At 40.2% G+C, this 16086-nt stretch overlaps 1 protein-coding gene across 2 annotated transcripts in view; it reads right to left on the bottom strand.

Annotated features, from left to right (window-relative positions):
- Positions 1-3535: 3535 nt before the first annotated feature.
- The window catches only part of LOC131218807 (protein DETOXIFICATION 33-like), a 35469-nt gene continuing 22918 nt past the window's right edge, over positions 3536-16086 (bottom strand). The window contains exons 5-10 of one of the 2 annotated variants that reach the window (XM_058213638.1): positions 13414-13652; positions 6076-6194; positions 5793-5883; positions 5588-5650; positions 5084-5149; positions 3536-3812 (exon numbers count right to left, since the gene is read on the bottom strand). In XM_058213638.1, coding sequence (XP_058069621.1) covers positions 5130-5149; positions 5588-5650; positions 5793-5883; positions 6076-6194; positions 13414-13652 — 532 coding nt within the window. In that variant the 3' untranslated portion in view covers positions 3536-3812; positions 5084-5129. Of the gene's footprint in view, positions 3813-4463; positions 4957-5083; positions 5150-5587; positions 5651-5792; positions 5884-6075; positions 6195-13413; positions 13653-16086 lie in introns of those variants that run through there. The other variant, XM_058213628.1, reaches the window with a different exon arrangement.

The following is a 16086-nucleotide window of genomic DNA, read 5'->3' as shown; positions in this document are numbered from 1 at the left end:
GGTTTTCGGGTCATGATTCCAGATGTGGACATGCACACGAGCAACTGGACCAACCCAGTGGGCCCCACCCATCCCCCAAAAGCATTGCCTACGGGAGGCATGATTAGAAACCTAGGTATTTCATGCGTAAATGGGTCGTGGTTATCCGGTATTAGCTGTTTTGGTTATTTTGGAAGATTCCATGGCAAGAGCAAGTGCTATTGGATTCGGGACAAAAGAGATCAAAGGTGGGCCCCCCATAAAATACAGCAGGTGGGGTCCACCATAAGCATGCCCTGTCCTGAAAAGCAAGGCCCAAGTGGGCACACCTTGCATAACAAAAAAGATCAATCAAAAGAACGGTTTATGTCCGTCCAGACCCACTTGATGAGTGGACCAGCCTATTTTTTGTACCACATCACATTCGCCGTGAGTCCCACCTGATGAATTGCCTGAATGTTATACGTGCGCGCCATTTTGGCACATGTGACACGAATCAGAATAACTTGGGGACATGTCATCATATATATATTTTTTTTAAAAAAAAGGAGCAACCGACAGGGTGTCGCCGAACACCTTGTGGGGGGACGTGAGAGTGTTGTAATTTTGTGGTGCGGTTGGAGTTAGGACCACTGCACTGTGTCGCTAAGCGGAGAAATGGTTCAAGTCCTATCCCTTTCAATAATAGACCCATCAATGGACCACTTCATTTTGGCTAAGCAAACCTAACCTCAAGTTATGCCAACCTCATAAGAGAAAAAAGACCAAGAATTCGATGGTTAGGACCTCAAATCTGGAAGATTTTTGAGTCATGATCAAACCACTGTGCGACCCATCAGATTGACTGTATGGACCTCAACCATACAAGTACATAAACAGCGCCGAAGAATTCTCATTAACTCACCAGTTACGGGGTTTTCTTTAACTTCAAACAAGCTTAGATTAAGCAATGAAGAATCCGGGCCACAAAGCGATGTGATGGAACGGAGCAGCTGGCACTGGTCCCATGTGTCCATATGAAAAATGGTAGCTTCACTCCAATGGATCTTAGGATTTTTGGTATTGTAGCGAAGCGAGGAACACATCTTTCATGTGTGAGGCAGTGTTGTAGAAGCTTCAATTGAGCTTACCTACCCTTGGATCAATCAAAGCCAATGGCCCATTATTCATGAATGAGAGAGAATGAGAATTCAGGAATCAAAAGATGATTTGTTTTTTGCTTCCAAATTAATGTTGAAATTCAGTACATGGGCCTAAGAAGGCAGAAACAAGGAAAAGGACATGAATGGCTACGCATCTCCGAGCGGTTGTGCGTATTTAGGATATTTTTGTACGGTGGATATGCGTCCTCGGGCAGATATTAGAGCAATGTGTAATCTAGATTTACATCATGAGTAAGAAGAAATAAGAAAGAAGCATCATTGTGTTTTGTCATGGATGAAGAAATGATAAGATGATGAAGATTGGATGATAATGACGAGAGGTAATTTGCTAATTCCACACGCATCCACATGTGGGCACACGTGAAAATATAAAAATATGACTGTTAGAGCTAAAGCTTTAGATAAGGTTGGAGATAATGCTTACAACTTCTGCCTACAAAATAAAACAATTTCACTCTTTAGGTAGGCCATAATGTATAAATTAATTTGACTGTTAATCTTTTTCCAGCCATTCATCATTTGTTTTGATTATCGTATGTCCCACCTGAGGTGTGAAATGGCCTTAATTTTTTTTAATACCAGAAGATCTAAACAGTGTATTACACCTTATGAAAAGCTCAAATCTAACACACGCAACCAAGTGTGTGGATGTGTAGGATTCCTATGCACGTGTGGAATTCGCAAACCTCTAATGGTGAATTTACTTGTATATAATACTTATATGAATGTTAGGGCTGTCAAAGGGCTGGACTAGACAACCCAATGCAAAATTTTGAATAAGCCCAGCCCAAATAGTTAAAATATGGGCCTAAGACAAAAAACCTAGGCCCAGCTTGTTGATGGGAGAAGGGATAAGAAAATGAACGTGGATTCGGTGAGGCCGGGGATATATATATAAGCAGTTTATTAGCTATGTCTGTTCCAAGAGTTCTGCTAGGCTCACACGTGCATGCAAACATGGCTGACATCTAAGCTCTGCAACAAATGAATGCGGATTTGGTGAGGTCGTAACTGTGGGGCCCACCTTGATGTACGTATTGTATATCCATGCTGTCCATCCGTTTTGCCATCTCTTTTTAGAGCATAGGCCCAAAAATGAAACCGATCCAAATCTCAAGTGGACCACACCACAGTAAACAGTGGTGATTCAATGTCCACCATTAACAAAAGTTTTGAATCAAGCTAAGATTTGTGTTTTCCCTTCGTCCAGGTCTTTGTGACCTTGTCAATAGGTTTATGGCAAATAAACATTACAGTAGACGGTAGGATGTTTTTAACGGTGGGCGTTTGTTTAATCAATGCTGCTTCGTGGAGCGGTCGTCCACCTGAGATTTGGATCTGCTTCATTTTTGGTCTCATGCCCTAAAAATGAACTGAAAAAACGGTAAATACATCAAGGTGGGCCCCACAGTCACGGCCTCACCGAATCTGTTTCACGGAGCGATCATCCACATGAGATTTGGATATGCTTCATTTTATCGCATGACCTAAAATGAGCTGGAAAAACGAATGGCGTGGATATACAACAAATACATCAAGGTAGGCCCCACAGTCAAATCCGCATTTGCATCAAAAGGCCACACATGTACCAAAACAATGGACAATGTAAAAGAGATGATTTCCAACTGTCCCCGGTCAATGTATGAGTGCGGCCATGACAATGGATGGATTGGCCACATCATCTAACCAGTGGCCCCATCTGTTGCACGGTTTGGATGACCCCTGTAACTCTAAAGCCGGCACGTATGGCCACCTTTAGAGGTGCACGTTGGCTTAGCAAAACAATGCCATAGAAGGAAACAAGTGGGGGGAAGGAGAAAAGGGGCATGATTCAACGTAGCCATCTCTAGTCCATGTTACATGCAACCTACATTCCACCGTACATGAAGAAAGGACAGTGGATCACTACCATCCATCTATCCGCCCGTACTGTTGATGGTCCCACGGTTCAAAAAAATGCACCAACTAGTGTTGACTGCTCGGTCTGTTTTTAATGTTTTTAATTATGCAGGCGTGCCAGAATCGATACAGCGGCTCAATCCGAAGTGATCAACTTTAACCCCAACCGCCGAAATAAGCCGATACCTACCTCCAATATGAACATATATGATCAGATTTTGAAAAGATGAGTCACTTAATCAACCATTTGCAGAAGTTTATAACGATTATAAAATAATCAAAAGGATAGGATTCTTCATCCGAAGATGGGTTACTTTGTGCCTTCCACTTAAAAAAAAAAAAAAAAAAAAAAACTTTCAGAATATCAGTGCAGATCAAACAAAAAAAAAAAACTCACAATTAGTCACTAGCATTATAAGAACGCGTCTCTTGAAAGAACTGCTCGATACTGGATAAAAAACAAATCTAGCACATGAGCGTAGACTTGAATTACAACTAAAAATTACCGCTTCTTAATTACTTTTATTCCTAGGAAAAGCTATGATTAAAAATACAAAATAAAAATAAAAATAAAAAGATAAGATAAGTTTGTTTGTTATGTTGGACTGGGTATGTTGGTCATTTTTGTCCGTTGAGATGCTTCTTTTGAGACCATTCCTCTTCCAAATGCCTCTCAGACACTTGCTTCACTTTTGCTGACTAAGGTTTTGTTTCGATTGCCCTCAGTTGTAAACAGCTCGACCACGCTTCTTGCACAACGACCATAATATTCTGTCAAACATAAAAAATTAAACTTAGGCCTGCTGTACACCCACAAATAGTGCTCCAAATCTTTGAAGATCTTTTTATCCACTTCCTATTTATCATACAATGCCACATGTAACTCTCCCATTGGCTTTCTCAAAATTTGCCATAATTAGGGTACAACAACTAGACAATCATATCCATCAGATCTCTACCCTTACAAATGGAGAGCAAAAACTGAATGGCAAGCAGCCAAGGAAAGTGGGAGAGTAACCAATGATTAGAATTTCATATTCTCAAGACATTTCATCCAAATGCAAACTTAAATTTGGAAATAATCACCCAAACTAGAAAAAAAAAAAGGTTCGAACTAGCTCTCTCATTCGGTCCAGCCCGAAAATCAACCTGATTCGTAATCTTGGGTCGATAGTTCGACCTCAGATTATTTTGCGTCCATCATAATCTTGGGTCCATCGTAATCAACCAACATGTTCAGTAGACACCTAAAAATTAGTTCATCTCATTTTAGTCAACAGTAATTATAGATATCTAATATATAATTACTTCTAACATGAACTCTTATGTATCTAATACAGAATATTGTTGACTAAAATGAGATGGAACTCATTTTTAGGCGTATTCCTAATAGGGCCTAAGCCTGTTCACAAATCCAGACTCTTTCAATCAAGCAAAAGCATTTGTTTTTAGGCAAAAATATGCGAGGGATACTCTAAAACCATTTCTCAGGGTTTATTTCTACATAAACACGCATGTTACTTGAAATGAAGAAATTGGGAGATTGCTCACAACATAAAATCAACAAGAACAACAACAACATTTATCACCTATAACTCTATAGCAATCAACCGAACAAGATATTTTGTAATTCTCCTTATCAAGTTTAGCTTGAATGCTCTCTCCATGATGACAACATCCTTGCCTCAGCTGTAGCTAGAACTAACAATAGCCACCGCCATTGGTTAACTCATAGTGCATTTCAGAACAAACCCATGCCAACTCATGAAATGGTGAGTCTAGTGAGAGATGATCCCCTCACTCCCACGGAAGCTTAAAGGTTTTCACTCTACGCCTACTGCCATCCATTCCAGTCAACTTGAGAAGTTTGAAACACATGAACACCCATGTGCATGCAAAAGTGCCATGTGCCCACCTACAAAATGCATGAATCTAATCTTAACCATGATAAAATGTGTGGATTTTTTTCTCTTTTTATTTTTCCTTTTTCTTTGTGCTTTTTTCCCGATGGGTAAGAAGATTGGACCCATGACCCTGCTCACCTGAATTAGAGTCAGTTATTGCCCTCCCGATAGAGGTTCAGAGGTCCTATTGCTGCTCGCCTAGTTCTGCCATTCATTAAAGACAATTAAAGTTAGAAGCAGGCATGCACACCCACCCATATGCAGAAGAAAATGCAAAGAGTCACACACACACACACACACATGCACATATCTAAACATAGGAGGATGACAGGATTTTTCATCTACATACACACATGCATACACACACATGCGTATGTATTTCTTCTTTCCAAATGTAAGCTGGGAGCAGATCCCTGACTTCCTCAACATTGCAAGTGTGGCCACAATAACAAAGGTACAGAGCTCAAACAAGGACTTTAGGCAGCCTTCGTCATCCCATGAATTTTCAATTGTTTAATGGCTGTGCAGAGTTGGATGGATCCATCAGCACATTGCACACTATGCTAAGTTAATATACATACATACAAACATGCATACATGCGTATATACATATAAATAGCTGCAAAGTGAAAGAAACCTAACCACTTCCAATTGCAGGGACATTAGAAGAACTTCCCCAAACTAAAAGCCTTTCTTTGGATAATTCTACCTGCCGCATGGGAATGCATTTCCTCAAGTCAATTTCATTAACGTCTAGCTATGCTGATACAGTAAAGCTTAAGGAAAATTAAATCATTAAGAAGAAAGACGACTAACAAAGCATATAGAAATGTGTTGCAATATACACTTGCCTCTTTCTGCCAGTCAGTACGCCACGTGATTACTATAAGGATGAGGGTCTGTAGAGCAATCCCAGTAATCATTCCACTCCAAATTCCCTTAATACCAAAGACAAATAAATAAAATTTCACATACAGAAATACAGAATTGTAACAGAGAATCAAGCCTTACCATAAATGACAACTATAATACCACTTACTACAAAATTACAGGAAAACCCCTAATTATCCAAATCAATTTTCCAATATCTATGTGATTGCTAAGAAAGATAAGCAGTCATTCCAACTTACCTCCAACCCGAAATTGAATTTGAATCCCAAAAGAAAAGCAGTAGGCAATCCCACAATGTAATAACACCCAATATTTATATAAGCGACAGTTGTTTGCCAACCAGCTCCAATGGCCACCCCTGCAAATTCACACATAAGTGGAAAGTTCAGATGAAACTTGCAAGCTAGGAGATTTTTAATTGAAGCTTCAAACCATCTAAATCTTGCATAAGACATGCTAGCAAGTTCCATTATGTTTTCATTCAATGAACTTACTAAGAGGTTTGCATTAAAAACAATTTAACAGACAGGTTGCGGAATTCAGGTTGTTATGAATTTTGTATTTTCTCGGTCCCTTCAAGTAGTGCTGTTCGGAACAAGAGCCTTGCGATCAGTCTTGGTCCCTTCAAGTAGTGCTGTTCGAAACAAGAGCCTTGTGATCAGTCTCGGTCCCTTAAAGTAGTGCTGGTCAGAACGAGAGCCTTGTGGACAGAATGGTCTGCCTTGTAGTGGTTCTCTTTGCGGGAGCTGTGTCCAGTTTTGGGGAGTGTTGGATCTTTTATTCTTTTTTGTATTCTTTTCCCACTCAGTCTTTCTGGCAGGCTTCTTAATAAAATTCCTCACTTTAAAAATAAATAAATAAATAAAACGAATCTTGTATTCTGTTCTGATGACGGCATCTAGATCCTCAAACCAATTACGTACTTGACCTTCTTGTACCATTTGATATTACACTGAGGGTAACCTCCCTGGCCAATTTTAGATTGACTCTTTGTAGCTTGAGTGTCCTCTCTAATAGCTGTAGAGATAATGTATTTAAATTCTTTCCATGTATAGGGTAATAATAGATAGATGTCATATTTATTATCCTCATTGTATATGATGATATATCTGTATAAGAAGCTGTTGATTGGGGTACTATAATTGACAGAAAACAATTCAAGAATTCTTCAAATTCTCTGAAGTTATCATGGTATCCAAACGGACCATCTGGGTCATTGATCATTGAGCCCATTCTAACCACAATCTCCAGATCTTTTCGACATCATCATCATCTCCATCCAGGCAAGCCCCCCGATCCAAGGCTTCTAATTTCTTTGTCATCGCCACAACAGGACACTACTACTGCCTGCAGCCCGAATCCATCCATTGTTGTTGTTCAACCCTGTCCATCTGGCTCATCATCATTGTCGCAACCCCATTGCTTCCATGAAACCACAACACCCATCTGCCAACCCATCATGAAACATGTCCGGCAAATCACCTCTGGCAGATCCTTTCTGCATATTCTTCATCCTGCTGCTGCAAACTGTGAAACTGCAGAACTCATTCCAACCCCATCCCCATCCCCATCCCGCAAACCTAGCACCAACCCACCCATCATTAGTTAGTCGCTTGCACTAATCCCTTTCCTTGACTAACCAGTTCTCTCTATCAAAGCACCATAGGTGGGCTTAGCTGACTAACGAGCATCAAAGACCTGAGCTTACCGCTACGAGTAGATTCGTAGAGTAGACTGAATCACCCAGCAAACTTCGGTTTGGCGACCCCCTAACCTAGGTTTGGCGCTAGCACGCCCAGCTGAAAAACTATTGCTAAAGCTATAGCGCAACGGCTTGACTTTACATAGACGAAGTGCTTGCTTCAAAATGACTTCAATGAACACATCTCGGGCCGGATTGACTAACCTAACCACTAAGGAGCCATAGTTGGGTGCTCTGCTTTTGTGTGATTGACGAAGGCTAGGCTAGGTTTGGTAATACCCAACAAATAAAAAGAGATCAGGATCGGGGTCAATAGTTAGCAAGGAACGTCGATCTCCCCCCCAACCCATCCAACCCATCTCGGCCCTTTTTTGCCTATTGCTGATCACCAAACTCATCTTCAATTAAAACCCCATCCTGTTGCCAACCCCATCGCATCCCTGTAATCCCGCTGCCCTACAGCCTCTAAATCTCCGACACCTGATCGGAATCATCTTCACAGTGGCGTCCTCTCTGTCCCGTGTTAGACAGGCTCACATGTCTTGTATATCTTGTACACCTTGTATAGCTAGTACACCTTGTATAGAGGATTCTGAGTTTATTATTTTCCTTGTATAGATGACTGTAATCTCTATATATTCAACCCCTTTGAGTTGTCTCATATATAGAAAATCTTTCAGCTCCTCTCGGTTTACATGGTATCAGAGCATCACTAATCCAAAACCGACACTACCTGTCAAATCCGACCATCCTTGCGTCCGGTCATCATCTCTGCAGCGTCCGGCCCCCATCCCTGCTGCGTCCAGCCACTATTCCTGCTCGTCCGACCGCCCCTGCGTCGTCCGGTCACCCCTACTGCGTCGTCCGACCATCACTACGTCATCCGACCACCCCTACAGTGCCGTCCCTCCCCGTCCGACTACCCCTATTGCACGCCCCTCTGCTCTCCGATCTGTTGTTGTTGTCGAACTTCGTTCCAGATCCAGCGCCCCTGTTGCTGTTGCTCCAGATCTAGACTTTCCAGATCCAACGCCCCTATTGCCCCTGTTGTTGTTGCTATTCCGCCAGATCCAGAAACTGCAATCCCTTGGGTATCTCCTGCTGTACGGTACATCTAAAACCTTCTTCTTTTGCAACTCTTTGCGTGCTTTACATTACTTCGGATCAATGGACAAGGACTCATCACGTACAGAGGCCCCACGTTGTAGTTTTGATGGTACCAACTATTCTCTATGGGCTATCTATTTTCAGAACTTCCTCAAGGGTCGTGGTTTGTGGGGACTAATTGATGGATCTGTTACTATCCCAACTTTCACAGATGCTGACAAATTAGCTAATTGGGAAATGAACAATGGACAGATTATCACCTGGATTCTCGATTCGGTCGATCGGTCCATTGTTGTTGGCCTCACACCTCATCGCACTGCTAAGGCGATGTGGGAGCATCTCCAGACAATTTATCAACAAAGTAATGCGGCCCGATTATACTGCCTGAAACAGGATCTCATTAACCTTACTCAGGGTGACGACAGTATTCAATCATTTTACTCCAAATTTGTCATAATTTGGATAGAGATTGCTATGATGGATCCAACATTTCCTCATGACTTTAAAATATTCCAAACTATGCACGAGAGTGCGCAAGTTCGACAATTTCTTATGAAGCTGCGTCCGGAATTTGAGCATTGTCGAGCTGCTCTCTTAAACCGTAGTCATACTCCTTCATTAAATTCGGTTATTAATGATTTATTAGCTGAAGAACAACGACTGAAAGTTCTCTCTCTTCCTTTCTCAACTCCGGGATCATCTGATGTGGTGCTTGTTGTGTCCACCACTACACCAACACGTGGTTCCACTCCTTTGACTTGTCACGACTACAACAAGGTGGGTCATGTCGTCGCTCAATGCAAAGAATGGTGCGCTTATTGTTGACGGACTGGTCATGATATTCAGGATTGCCGTACACGTGCCTATGCATCTTCTTTCGGCCGTAGACGTGGTGGTCGTGTTCGTAGTCGTGATCGTGTTCTTTCTGCTATTGCTGCCACTATTTCTTCCAAGTCGTCTGTTAGTGATACTGCATCAATTGTTTCTGCTGAAGGTCTTCCATCACCTTTGACTCCTGCAATGCTCCAGCAAATCGTTCAGGCCCTTTCTGCGGCTCGTATATCAGGTATATCCCCATCTTTTAAATGGTTTTTTGATTCGAGTGCTTCCAAACATATGACTAGTGATGTATCCCATCTTCGTGACATTCATCCCTACACCGGAAATCAGGCTATTTCTACTGCGGATGACACTAGACTACCCATTCAGTCCATTGGATCATTGACTTTCACTCCCTCTATCCATCGCCAGTTCACCCTTCGTGATGTGTTTCATGTCCCTAACCTCTCCTCCAATTTAATTTCAGTTGGTCAACTCACATCCAATAACTGTTTAATCATATTTCTTCCCAACTGTTGTTTTGTGCAGGATCTGGCAACAGGAAAGGTACTTGGGATGGGTAGGCGGCATGGTCGTCTGTACATGCTGGACTTTGATTCATCTGTCACTCCGGCTCGTTGTTTCTTCTCTCCATCTTCATCAAATATTTGTTCGGCAAATAAATTGTGGAAACTGTGACACTTTCGCCTGGGTCATCCACATTTCGATCGGTTAATTCAGTCATTTTCTTCTAGCATGTTAGGGAACGTTTCTCTTAATAAAAAAGATTTAGATTATTCTTGTTCATCTTGTTGTCTTTCAAAAAGTAAGTGTATTCTTTTTCCTCTAAATACTACAAAATCATCTTCTATGTTTGAATTAGTACATACAGATATCTGGGGTCCTTCACCAATTATGTCTCTCTCTGGGTTACAATACTATATTATATTCATTGATGATTTCACACGTTACACCTAGATTTACTTTCTGCACTCGAAGTCACAGGTTTTGAAAAATTCAAGATATTTCACTCTATGGTGGAGACTCAATTTTGGGTTCCAATTCAAACTCTCCGCTCTGACTTAAGGGGGGAGTATCCCTCAACAGATTTTCGTACATTTCTTCAGGGTCATGGGATTACTCATCAAACCACCTGTTCTGATACTCCACAACAGAATGGGGTGGCTGAACGAAAAAATCATCATATTGTTGAAACTGCCAACATCCTGATGACAGCTATAGATGTTCCTCGTTCTTTCTGGGCAGAAGCAATGTTACATTCAGTCTACTTGACTAACCGGATGCCAACCAACGCTCTGAACAGTAAATCTCCATACTTTGTTCTCAACGGCTTACCTCTTGCATATTTCACATTTCGTGTTTTTGGTTGTGTCTGTTATGTTCACCTGGCTTCACGTGAGCATAACAAACTCTCTTCAAAATCGATCAAATGTATGTATTTGGAATTTGGAGAAACTCAGAAAGATTTTCGATGTTATGATCCAGTTTCTCGTCGTGTTCGGGTTTCACGACATATTGTTTTTTTTTAACATATTGTCTTTCATTCATCTCTTCCTCCTCCCCATGCCCCAAAATCTCCTGGTCTAACCATCTTTCCTGATATTCCTTTTGCTTCGAGTACTCTCCCTCGTCCGTTGCAGGTTTACTCGCGTCGACCGCGTACATCTCCACCACCTATTACTCAACCCGAACCTACTGTACCTGTTGCAGATCCTGAACCTACCTCGATACATCGTTCTGCTCGTGTACATTGAGCGTCTGATCGCTTGATATGTTCTATGTCTGCCATAAATGCGACTCTAGATATTGTCTCTATTCCTACTTCCTATACTCAGGAAGCCACTCATGATTGTTGGAAGAAGGCTATAGCAGAAGAACTTGCGTCATTGGATGATAATCATACATGGGACATTGTCACTCGACCCGCTGACTAACAACTAATTGGTAGCGAATGGATTTATTCTGTCAAGCTCAAGTCTGATAGATCATTGGATCAATACAAGGCTCGACTTGTCGCTCAGGGATACAAACAGGAATACGAAATTGATTATGATGAGACATTCGCTCCCGTGGCCAAGGTGAAAACTATTCTTACTCTTCTTGTCATATCTTCCGTTTGCTCTTGGCCACTTGCTCAGATGGATGTGAAAAATGCTTTTCTTCATGGAGACCTCCAAGAAACAGTATATTTGAAACCTCCTCCTGGCTCTTTAATCCCTAACAATAAGGTATGTTGCCTAAAGAAAGCCCTGTATAGCCTCAAACAGGCACCTCGGGCATGCTTCCAACGCTTTCACGATATTGTTACAGGTGCTGGCTTTACTCAAAGTAGTCATGACCCATCCTTATTTTTGCGCACCACTGCTCACGAAATTTTTATTGTTCTTGTCTATGTTGATGACCTACTTTTGACTGGTAGCGATACTACTAGCATCTCGGCTTTAAAGGATGTTCTGCAATCATCCTTCAAGATGAAAGACCTCGGCCATTTAGCATACTTTCTTGGGCTTGAAATTTCACGTTCTAAACGTGGGATCTTGGTCAGCCAGCGTAAATATACCAAGGATTTTCTCGCCTTGGCATCATTAACGAATCAGAAGACAGTTCAGACTCCCTTAAAACTTAACGTTCAATATGGTCGTAACGATGGTGATCTCCTTGCACAGCCCGATTTATACTGTCGTTTGGTTGGAAGTCTGGTTTACTTAACTATGACTCGCCCTGATATTGCCTACGCTGTCCAAGTCATCAGTCAATTTGTTTCAGCTCATTTCTCTTCCACATGTTGCATCCCATGATCAAATTGCTGACATTCTCACCAAGTCCCTCACTTCTGCACGTCACTCATTTCTAGTTGGCCAACTATTACTTGTCGATGACCAGCATTAGTATGAGGGGGGATGTTAAACAGGCTCACATGCCTTGTATATCTTGTATACCTTGTATAGCTAGTATACCTTGCATAGAGGATTCTGAGTTTATTATTTTCCTTATATAGATGACTGTAATCTCTATATATTCAACCCCTTTGGGTTGTCTCAAATACAGAAAATCTTTCAACTCCTCTCGGTTTACATCCCGCACCTACTCTATTGTCGGGCCATCACCGAGACCCAAACCCATTTCCTCCCCTCTCTGCTCACTCATAGGGGTCCGGACTCCCACAGAAGGGGAGCGAGTCAACTGAACATCTCAGCCATTGGCAGTAATTTTGCCCACATCCGATCCCCGGTTCTTGTTTAGTACGGATGATCGTGTTGGGTGAATTGTGACCTCGTATGATCGTGTCGGGTGAGCAACATCCGCTTCATCACAGTACTAACTTATGGGTTAACAGGTCACACTTTTAAGTTCCAAACCCATCTCCACCCAAACCCATCTCACACCTTGACCCAGATCTGCCCAAACCCATCACACAGGATAAATTGCCAGCCGGCTGATTCGCTGCCACCCGCTGCCGACATCCTCAACCAGGACCCACCACCTCTCTCGATACAAATCTAAGTTCAAATCTGTGTAAGGTATACACAGATGTGAGTTCATTTCATATCGACACAAAACATATGCAAGTGTCGAATGGCAAACCTGGAAATTCCGATATGCTAGAACATCCTTACATTTATAAGAAAATGCTACAGATACGAGTATAAGATATTGAAGAAGTATGTCTAGGTTTCTATGATGCACTCCAACTGTATAAATAGCTTATAAACAATAACGACCAACAAGGAAAAAATATATAGATTGAGGTTTTCTTCTAATAGCTATGTCTAATAGTCTGACACATGTCCAACCCAATTGTTTAAATTGGTGTATTGAAAGTTGAGTATCTCCCTGAAAATAATAACGGATGTTTTTCTGTATGATAAAGATTCATGTAATTCTTAGTACTTTTTTTCCAGAATGATTCAAAATTTCATAGGCCAACCTGATAGAACTGGTTGTATGCTGCTGAGAATGATTGTAGCTGATAGAAAGAGTGTGAGTTTACTAACTTCTTCCATGACCAACTTATTTTCTGTAAAGATGACTGGGAAATCCTTCCTTGTTATCATTAACACGAGCACAATTATACTTTGAATGATCACCGACATCATCACCACAATCACCACTGAAAACTTTGCTGCTCTTGCCCGCCCAGCTCCCAGCTCATTTGAGACCCTCACACTAGCAAACAAAAAAGTGAAAGAGAAATGTAGCTAATTGAGTAGTTAGAAATGAACAAACTTATATTAACTGGACATGATGTTCTTAAAATTAAATTGGACCGTAACATTGTAAGAATGGGATCAAATCAAATGGTAAAAGTAGATCACCAAATTTGTTTTTTTTTTTCTTTTTCTATTTCTTTTATAGAAGTGTGCAAATATTAAAAAGTATATATATATGTGTGTGTGTGAGTGTGTGTGTGTGTGTGTGTGTGGGAAAAGATATTATTAATAATTTTTTAAAAAAAATGTGATCAAATTTACCATATTCTAACATCCCATTCCAAAATTCAGTTGATTTGGTACCGTTCCCTGGAATTTATATGTATCTTTGAACTATTAGAAAAATCAAAACTAATCAGAAATGGGGAAAAGATCAGTTTTAACATTGTCTACAGCAATGTTTTCCGTATCGTTATCGTGAAATGCATTGCACCCTTGGGATAAGGATATATATCGGTTATCGCATGATATATATTGGTTGATGTATCGCTGTTATTGGGAAACAGGGGAAACATTAGGAAATTGGTCGAAATTTTCAATGAAATTTTAGGGATTGTTAAAAAAGACATCAGTACACACTTAGAAATCAAAACATCAGAAAAAACAAATGGACATAATAGGTTTCCTTTGTATAGGGTTCTAATCTATTTGGTGTCTAACTGAACTAATGCAAGTATATTCAAAGTCAATTCATATAATTTACAAGTGCAAGACAACATGTATAAGCAATGCATTTAAAAGAAGAAGAAAAAAACTAGAAATATACTTGTGAACAACGTGCATGGCTGTCGCTCAGTCCCACATAGAGTTCCACATATATTCAACGTGGAATTATGAAAAAAAAATAATAATAATAATACTCTAAAATGGGGGCCAATTGATCACTGAACGAAGTGGAATTTTGAAAGAAAAAAATTTATTAAAAAATTAACTTTTTTAGAAAAATCTCCAAATTACCAAGATTCACTAGATCAAGTTACATACATGTTTGATTTCATGTTTGGACACCAAGATTGCAATCAATTTAGGAAATTTTGGAAAAATCTCCCCAATTTTCGGCAAATCCGTCAATCTTCCCCAAATCCCAAAATTAGAGTGTATGTGATGATGGTTTCATCAAACGCTCTTCAATTCTCTGAAATGAGGTCCAATTGACCATTGATTGAAGTGAAATTTTGAAAAAAGAAATTATTTTTTAAATATTTTTAATCAAAATTATTTTTTCTGAAAAAATCCCAAATTACTGAGAATAAATGAATTAGGTTACATACATGTTTGATTTCTTATTTGGACAATAATATTGCAACTGATTTGAGAGAAATTGAGAAAATTTTAACCTTTTTTCCAATTTTCCGAAAATCGGCCCATCTCCCCCAAATCTCAAAATCAGAACCCCGAATCCATGATTTTTCATGCATAACATGAAGAATCATGGATTTTTAACCCATTTGACACTGATTTCACATGATTTTGCAGCAAAAAAATAAATTGATCGAAACTTGAAAATGCTCACCGGATCGAAAACAGCCCCAAATTGGCTAGGATCTTGATTCCAGGTCGAAATTTATATTTTTCTTCGAAGGGATTCAAGCAGACTGGTTGAAATCCACAATTGATCTAGTAAGAAGTGGAGAGGAATTTAAATAAATAAAAGAGAGAGAGGGAGAGAGATTTAGAATGGGTTTTTTCAAATTTTATGAAGAAAGCCTTGGACTTCTCACATTTCTATGCGATATCCGTCAATATCGACCAATGTTGTCAACATCGAGAATTTTATAAAAGGGATTGGCTGTGATATCTCACGATATTTTACAATATTTACGATATCATATAATATCTTTTATGATACAAAGAATTTCATATCCCACCTTGGGGTTTCATATCGCCTAGGTGGAATACACGATGTTATATAATAAAATATAAAGGTGAGAGATACGCTTTTTATTATTGCAAACGCCATGCCAACAAGTAAGGTTTTGACATACAGACAATGTAACTCTACTGCTTTAGCTGCCCAAGCCATTCGAGAGGCTGCTGTTGGGAATATGCAGAACCCTTTCCCTCTATCTAAATCACTTAAGAATTTCCACAAACATATAGGGTGCATTGTTTGTGTAAACCAACCCACGAAACCATAACAAGCATAACAATAAGTGTAATATGGAAAGAAAATTAGAGGATAGAGAGAGAGATATGCACACTGATTTTACATGGAAAACCTCCTCAATTCAAGAAGGAAAAACCACAGGGCCATCAAAGAAGAATCCACAATGTAATATTTGGGGATTATAAACGTTCTCTCAAACCTAGCTTGATGATCTTCTTCTCATGTGTACCAAACCCCCTTCTTGAGTCTCTCTTGATGCAAGAGTTAAAACAAATATCTTTAG

The sequence above is a fragment of the Magnolia sinica genome, chromosome 1, assembly GCF_029962835.1.
Source record: "Magnolia sinica isolate HGM2019 chromosome 1, MsV1, whole genome shotgun sequence".
NCBI classification, from domain to species: Eukaryota; Viridiplantae; Streptophyta; class Magnoliopsida; order Magnoliales; family Magnoliaceae; genus Magnolia; species Magnolia sinica.
This window is presented reverse-complemented; position numbering and strand designations above follow the sequence as displayed.